General features: G+C 41.2%; 1 protein-coding gene across 7 annotated transcripts in view; it reads left to right on the top strand.

The window, feature by feature from the left end:
• The first annotated feature begins 8,021 nt into the window (after window positions 1-8,021).
• The window catches only part of PPP1R12A (protein phosphatase 1 regulatory subunit 12A), a 128,656-nt gene continuing 128,189 nt past the window's right edge, over window positions 8,022-8,488 (top strand). For all 7 annotated transcript variants that reach the window (XR_003252553.1, XM_026060190.1, XM_026060187.1 and 4 more), the window contains exon 1: window positions 8,022-8,400. Coding sequence is in view for 6 of the 7 variants with exons in the window: in XM_026060187.1 (XP_025915972.1) it covers window positions 8,164-8,400 (237 nt within the window). In the remaining variant the exon portion in view is untranslated. The remainder of the gene's footprint in view (window positions 8,401-8,488) is intronic.

Below are 8,488 nucleotides of genomic sequence, written 5' to 3'. Positions count from 1 at the left end.
TAGATAATATAATTTCACAGGATCTATCTCTCCACCCATCCATACGTTTTAAAATCAGTACAATGCAGAACTTTCACAGGACCAGCCTTTATTTTCTTGAGTGAGTTCCATTGGAGAGAGAGAGCAACAAAATGCAAGTAAATAAAAACACAAATCAGGAATACTTAAAGGAACTTGCCAAGTTCCTGATTTCAGCAAAGTCAGTGTTTTAGATTTCAGGTAACACTTGAGGTAAAAGTATACTATGTCCACTCAGTATTTCATAATCATAAAGAAGCAGCTATACTTGTATTGCATGTAGGGAAGTGACCCTGACACAAACTAATATCTGGGAGGAAGGGGCAAGTGGAAATGCAACATAAATTTCAGAATTTCCCAGTTGCGGCTCTGGGCTCCAGTTGGGGTCCTGGGTTCCTTCAAGCTGCTGTTGCTATACGCCCAGTACAGAAGTTTGTGTTAGGTGTGCACTCTCAAGATGTTATTTTTTTTAAATGGAGACTGCCAAGAATGAGAAAGTTATTTTTATTACTTTATATGAAAATTATCTAGCCCTCTATTCATCTGCAAAACTTTGTTTTTACAAAATCCAACTTGTTAGATGGTACACAGAAGCCAACAGAAAGTGAAACAATGACAGATACATTACCCCCACTGAGAAGACAAAACGATGGGTAAAAGAACATGGGGAATTAACTCAGAAGTGCTCACTTGCCTTACTCTAGTTAGCAGGTTTATCTTCCACAAGCCAAAATCTAGGACCAAAGGATACCAAACCATTAACGAAACCTTTCCAGAGAGGAACAATGATGACTCAATGATCATGGCTAGAACTAAGGGGGAGATTTCATGTGATGGTTGAGCTCAAATAATGTCTCACTGCTTTTGAAGAGTGACCCTGTCCTCCCCCAGTCCTGGCCACACACTTCCACCTCCTCCTCATGCCAGCTTAGGGGCTTTTCTAACCCTTTGAAGAGCCTGCTCAGATTGCTAGGCCAGGAGAAAACTAACCGAGACAAGAAGTGAATAGTTTTCTGCTGGTGTAGACAGCTCACCAAGTTGTCACATCAACACTGTGGAAACGCCTGTGGAAAGGTGGGGAATGTCAGCTGTGCATCCAGGAGCAGGGAATGGGCAGTACAAGGAAAGCAGGACCAACCCTTTCAGTGGCAGGAAGCTACTTGATTGCCTCAGTCACCTAGTGAAATCTCTAAGTCTCTGAGGAAGAGACATTGAGGAAATGCTGGAAGAGATGCCTCTCTCTCAGGCAAGGATAAGGTTGTGCCATGAACCCAGGACACTTGGGGAAAGAATAAATTTTGCATAAGAGCTAGGCATTGCAGCCTTTTCCTCATCTTATGCTAAGTGAATAAATAATGCTTTGGTGGCAAGAAGCTGGTTTTGAGTTACTTTAATGAGCTGCTAAAGCAAAAAGATTTTTACAGTTTCCTTCTCAAGTGGGCCTGTTCAGTTGCTGTGATGACTGAATTTAGGCAATTTAGGCATGGTTAGGAAAAGCGATTTCATCAGCTGAGGGTGGAAAGCCATGAGCCTGTCAAACCAGAAGCCATTTGAAAAGATTCTAATGTGTAGATCGCTGTATATTCATGATGTTGAAATTAAAGCTTCTTAAGTGCCTTAGTGTTACATTAGTGGTTGCCACAGATTAATGTTGCCACAGATTAATTGTCTCGATTAAGTCACCGTTCTTTTAAAAGGACAGGATAAAGCAATTCAATTTCCCTATGGATTTGTGCTTAGGAACAACGGGAGGCTACCATAGGAGTCACCTGGGCACTTGGGACAAAGTCGGATCAGTTAACCTGCAGCCTGAGGAGTCACCTACAGAAGTGGTAACTCTATGAAGCAAACATATGGCTAGTAACAAATACAGGCAACAGAAAAGCAATAGTGAAAGCATTTATTAGGACACAGAACTACTGGGAAAAAAAAAAAGGTTTCTGAACAAGGAAACTGCTTTCAGTTACTTGCTTCTGTTGTATTGAGGGAAACAGGTCTTTATGAATAGTCTAATAAATGAGCGTCACTATACAATCAGCCAGTTGTCATTCTAAAGAAAACCATTTGGTTTTCCATTTAACAGCTGCCTGAATAGGCCAAAGGGCAATATTATTATTTTTGTTAGTGATATAGGTGTATTACTTATGTTACTACATTGCTAAGACTAAACATGATGTGAGCACACAGTTATGTCATATGCTCTGCTGGCTCATAAAAATAGAGCCTGTAGACGCTGTGAACTGCAGGGCATATTCACAGATGCCCAAAATCTAAGCCAAGCCAATTGTTCAACCAAATAGATATTTTAGCATTTTTAAATTCCCAGTTAGAGAGAGAACATTTTTATATACCAAGAAGAAAATTTAAAAAAGAAATTCACATGCCTTCTAGTAACAGAAAGGCAAAAATTTAAGGGCCAAGCCCGTGAATAACCCTGTAGTGCATGTATACTTGTATTGTGAGGGAGAAGCCAGAACAGGACGTCTTTCATTTCTCTTTGTCCAAATCGTCCTCCTGCAGCCCTGGAAGTATTTTTCTCAGATGTGATATGTTCAGAATGCAGCTCACAGGGAACATCTTGCCTGCATATCAAAGTGACAGTGTCATTCCCTCCCCCTCTAAGTATCTAAATTGTGCATTTCAATAGTAGATTCCTTGACTCAAGTCACAGAGAACAGTAGAAAAGAAACACTGTCTACCTGCAGAAATGCTGAACAGAGATTGATGCAAGCAACTGTAAAAACTCAGATTATGTGGCATTTTGGAAATTTGAATGAAGCAAAGATACACATTGTCAACAGCATGAGGCTAAAACCGACAAGTGTCATGGCAAAGTGTCTAACAAGATGTCTACACCTACACATGTGCAGAATTCCCCAGGCTGCAGAAACTGAACAGAAATAAGGTGCCTATATTTCTATTATACAGCACATGGTTCTGGTTTGTGTTTTTGCAGAATGACTAGGCAAAACTTCAAATTACTTGAAAGTAAGAATGGTTTTCTAAAGCCCATTTTATAAATAAGCATATTTCTTTACTTCTGAAAGACGTGCTGTTACTTTTTGCTAACCAACACAACTATTTTTAGCTTAACCCATGCACTATTGAAATTGTCAGTAGACCAAATGCCATTTTAACAGATGGATACAAATAGAAGTATGTCAGAGAATCTGTATGTGAATCAAGTTTAAATGTTCGTATGCATTCCCATCCAAGAATATCAAAACGGCAATCTGTGTAAAGTTCATAAAAGATGCTGGGAGAATACAACATTGCAAATCTGATTTAGAACTGCATAGTTTATAAATACGTGCCTAGGTTGCTATGGTAGTTTTAGTTTTGGTTTGAGTGACTCAGGATTATGCAGCATTAAAAAGTAACCTTCCCACCTTGAAATGCAGGCTCTGTGTAAGAATGATAATTTTTGTTAAGAACAGAGCTCTCTCTGTAAATGTTATACGCAGCTTTTTTACAAAGAAATGCTTAGATTTACTTGTAACTGGAAGAAATTGAAGAGTGAGAAGCCTGCTTAGTTAATTTATCTTAAAATTTTGATAGCACTTTGTGCATAGTCTTTCTACCTCTTTTCTCTGGATAAATAATGTACCAGTGACTTTTCACTGTTATTTGTGGGGGGTTGTCACACAATTAGAGTGCAGAACACAGCATATTTAAAAATAGAAAGAAATATGACTGTCAAATAAAGAAAATAAATTCCTCATACTTATGATAAGAATCTCTACCATGGCTTTTTTTTCATGGTGAAAAAGACTTTTTCTATTTTCTTATTTCATCTCTCTTTTTAAAATACACAATTCTTCATAATAACCTGGAAGATTTATTGGAAAATTTTACATCAACATATACAGTATTTGTTATTATCTCTTCAAGTTATCTACTCTCCCATGGCTGGAGGTGATGGAATTAACTTTGATACATTAGTTTTCCTCACTGAAGAGAGAAAAATGTTAGTTTTTAGAAGCCACAATGTGTCTATTGCTGTTCAAGATGAAAGACAAGACAGTAATTATACTTAGGGTGTCAACAAAAATTCTACATCCCAGAAGATGACTATTTTGGGTAGTGCAAAAGCTTCATCTGTGTACTTCCGTAAAACAGAAGTCTGTGTGAATTAGCTTTGAACAAAGCCCCATGATTGTGATGCTTTTATTAAAAATGGAAAACCAGAAAGCATACTGATAATTTCATTGTTTATTCATTTTATTGATCACTTGAAGCATGACACTAAATTAAACGAAAATATATACAAGCATAGATGCTATCTCTGCAAATATTTACATAGTTATCTTTATAGAAAGGTAGCCCTACTGGATTTATGTGCTACTGTTTGTATGTGGAAAATTACATATCCAATCATGTTTAATGCTATACATATACATATAAGCAAAGGATTTTACAAAACACCTAGTATGTTGGATAGTCTGCTAGAGGTATATCAAAACTGCCTGATAAAACTAGGCCTACTTTGTGTGTCCTTAAGTATCACTCAGTTCACGTGCCTAAAATCAGAAGTGACTCTTGTTAGCATACTGTTATTACTGCAAATACACATGCACATTTATGCAGTTATCCAATTCAATTTTATGATATTGTCTTGTAATCAAGCTAAATAGTAGTCACTGTCTTATGACAAATTTTATACTCCCTTTCAATATGAACTTCAAAGTGAGCCTTAATATATAGGGTTTGTTTTGGCCCTCTGCACAGATGAATTTCACTCTCCATGCTTAGGTAGATAATTGGAAGACAACATTGGGTTTCCACAGCAAATATTATTGGTAATTGTATATGTTTATCTCAATCAGTACTGAACCAGAAGCTGCAGAGGGTCTTATCTCCTCTCAGCTACCCTATTTTTACAATGAAATCTAATGACAGAAAACTGATGTGATAGAGTACAGAACATGTATGCCTTTGCTACTGAAGTTAGAAACCTTTACATGAGACATGAGATAGGAAAAGTAAGGAAAATAAAAACAAGTGTTAAGAATTATTATTATTACCCTTATTATTACTTTTTTCTTGCTCTAAAGTGTGACTTAATTTTGGTGAATAAAGAGAATGTGAAAAACTCCTGAGATGAACCAATTTACATGAATGACATCTCTAATTTTTGCTTAAGGAAGACCATATGCTTTGTTAGATCACATTCAAAGACCATAAATAATTTACTGGAGAGCATATAGCAGTCTGGGAAAGGCACATGTATAAATGTGCATACACACACACATACACACACACACACACATATAAACATATATGTATGGAATAACTGAATTCCAACTAGATTAAATTGCTGCATAAATGAATCATGTGTTGCTTGTGGGGTTTGTAGAAAGCCCCAGAGGTAACCTAACTCCCAAATTGAGGTCCAAAATTAAAAAGTCAAAAAAAAATAAAGTCTAGAATGTAGAACGTACAAATAGCTGCAGGGTAAGGAAAGAGAATTTCCATAGGTGTTCTGAAAAGATGGAGATGGATCAGTGGAAAATATTCTGAGGAAAGGAACAGAAAGTAGGTATTAGACCTGGTCTTTAAAAACAGACTGTCTGATACTTTGGAAAAGAAAGGGACAAGCTTTCTGTGCTGGAAAACATCTGCATTTCCCTAACAAGCCAAGAAGAGCCAGCTGAAGGAGTTAAAGGAGAATCCTTGACCAGAAGGAAAAAACTGAGCTGGAAGAATGAAGTCAAAGGAGGGTGGACTGGAGCCCTGACAGAAACCTAAAAAATGCTCCATAACAGTGAAATTCCTGAGAGAGGGCATTCTCAATGAGTGCCTATCTATTTGCCTCGAATTACTTTGCTGCCAGTAAAGCGCTTGATTTAAATATTCCTTTCTGAAATCACCGTATTACATTCTTCAGCTATTTGGTTTCTTTGAAGAGTTAAATTTTCAGACAGACTGTTGGAAGAGGGAAAGAGAGAAGGAGTGTTGAGGAGGGTACACTTAAAATAACTGAGACATCTGGGAGAAGAGGACTTAGCTCTTATCTTGTTTTTCTGAGCTATAGTTTTCTATTCCTTAGGAAATGGCACTAGATTGAGCGTCTGTCCCCAGGAATTTTGCCCAAGAGGCCAAGACCACAGAAAGTGGCTGGAGCCAATGCAGATCCTCTCCTCAGAAGCGCACTATCAGTAGATGCAGCCAAACAGCAGGCTGGTGACTGCCCAAATTGGGCCAATGCTACCAGAGCTGTGCTGAAGCACAACTCCATTCCTCATGTTAGTAATAAACCCCGTGAAGACTACTTCTGAAGTGCATTATGCACAACGGGCTATACTTTCCAATCCAGGGGCCTAAACTGTATCTCTGAATATTCACAAATGTTGTCAATGGGAATGTGTAAATTATCTGCTGAGTAATTGTTCATCTACCTATTTAGATTTCAGATCTTTCTTCAGCAAATCTTTCATCGTGTCTACGTGTTGTCTTTCAAATGTTCACAAGCACATTGCGCCTGCAAATTTTCAGCGGATCGGATCTCACACATTGCTGTATGAGAAAATCTCATGGATATTATGCAAGTATCTCTGCATGAAATTCTGTTTTGAAAGGCATTAATCATACCAAATTGCTAGAGGTACATAAAATAGCCTCACTACTACCACTTCTTGTGAAATACCACTGACATTCTAATCAATAAAAATGAAAATAAGAAGCTGGAGTAGGCTGTGAGACTGTCTACTGTAGGAAAAAAAAATGGAGACCTTATAGTTAAAAAACAACAAACCATGCAAAATTTGAAGTGTATGAGGTTTGGTGAACCTCTTAAAGTATACTTTGCTTCCTATAATTAGTTGAAATTAAAACTTTTTTCCAGTAAGTTTAAAACCACATTTTATCCCCAGGGATGATTCAGTTTAAGACAATATATATATATTTTTTACCTAACGAAAACATGCTATGTATGTATGGAAAAAAATTAACTACCCATAACTTGGTTCCTGGAAGTGGTAATTCTAAATAAATACTTCTTAGGCTTGTATCTTCAAAAGCTACATGCATGGTAACCACTTATTTTCCCCCAGCAGAAAAGATGGATATACTACCCTAGTTTTTCAGAAAACAGAAGTGAAGTAGAAATTTGGTTTATCTTAAACCAACACTGCAACAGAGTTCTCATAAGCCCAGGGATCTGTCCATTGCCACACAGAAACCTCAGGGCAAAATTTGAGACTGGGCTTTTGCATGTCAAGGTGTGCCCTAACATGGACAACTTTAATGTCCCCAAATCCTCAGTCCGTTGTCCTGTTTTTTTTCCTTCTTTCCTCTAAGTGACTCCATTTGTTCTGCTTGCTAACATAGGCAGTAACGTGAGTATTGTTACACGTTAAGGAGCAGGATGAGTTTGCAAGGAAAGGTAGCATCTTCCATTAAACTGACAGACACGGGTGAAAACATGCTTTCAGCTGCAGAAGCACTTACGAGCTGCACGCTTGAGACCTTTAGTTTCTCAGGTTTTCTTTAAGGCCTACATCAGATAATCTAATAAAATATTTTATTGCCTGTCCTCATAAACTTTGCCCGGATGAAATATGACCTGGGTTACCATTCAGCGATGGCGCTTTTATTTGAATGCTCCTCATCGCTTGGATTTTCTCAGACCCGGCAACCAGCACGCACCAAGCAGGGGCGTCACGGGGTCGAGTGGGGCCGCGGGCGCCGCCGGGGCGAGCCCCGAGCAGGGGCGGCCGTTAGGGGCGGGGCTGTGCCACCGGGCGGCTCTGCCCTGCCCGTTCCGTCCCGTCCCGTGCGGCGCCCCCGTGGTGCCGGGCATTTCCTGCCCTCTCCGGCGGGGCAGGGGAGGCCGATGACCGCCGAGGCTGAACTCTTGAACCCGCGGGCCGCCATGAAACGCACCGCGGCAGCCCCACCTCAGCCACAACACAGACGGTGACATCCCCCCGCCCCGCCCGTGACGTCAGACGCCCCTGCCCTCCCCGCCGCGCGGAAATCTCGCGGGATTATGCTAACGAGCCTGCCGCCGCGCCTCCGCTCCCGCCCTGCGCCCTCTGCCTGGGTGGGTGGGCGAGCGCGGGCCGCGGTGCTCTGTGGGATACTGGCGGTATATAGTCTATCCTCGGTGCGGCGGTTGCGGAGGGGGCCCGGCAGGAGCGGGGTATGAAGATGGCGGACGCCAAGCAGAAGCGGAACGAGCAGCTGAAGCGCTGGATCGGCTCCGAGACCGACCTGGAGCCGCCCGTGGTCAAGCGCAAAAAGACCAAGGTGAAGTTCGACGACGGCGCCGTCTTCCTGGCCGCCTGCTCCAGCGGGGACACCGAGGAGGTACTGCGGCTGCTGGAGCGCGGCGCCGACATCAACTACGCCAATGTGGACGGGCTCACCGCGCTCCACCAGGTCGGTGCGGGGCCGCGGCCGTTGGTGGCGACGGGCGGCCGTTGGTGGCGGCGGGGCCGCGGCGTGGGGCGGGGGGGAGGAGGAAGGG

This window comes from Apteryx rowi, unplaced genomic scaffold, assembly GCF_003343035.1.
Source record: "Apteryx rowi isolate R43461 unplaced genomic scaffold, aptRow1 scaffold_166, whole genome shotgun sequence".
Lineage (NCBI taxonomy): Eukaryota > Metazoa > Chordata > Aves > Apterygiformes > Apterygidae > Apteryx > Apteryx rowi.
Note: the sequence above shows the minus strand (reverse complement) of the source record. Positions and strands in the feature narration are given on the sequence as shown.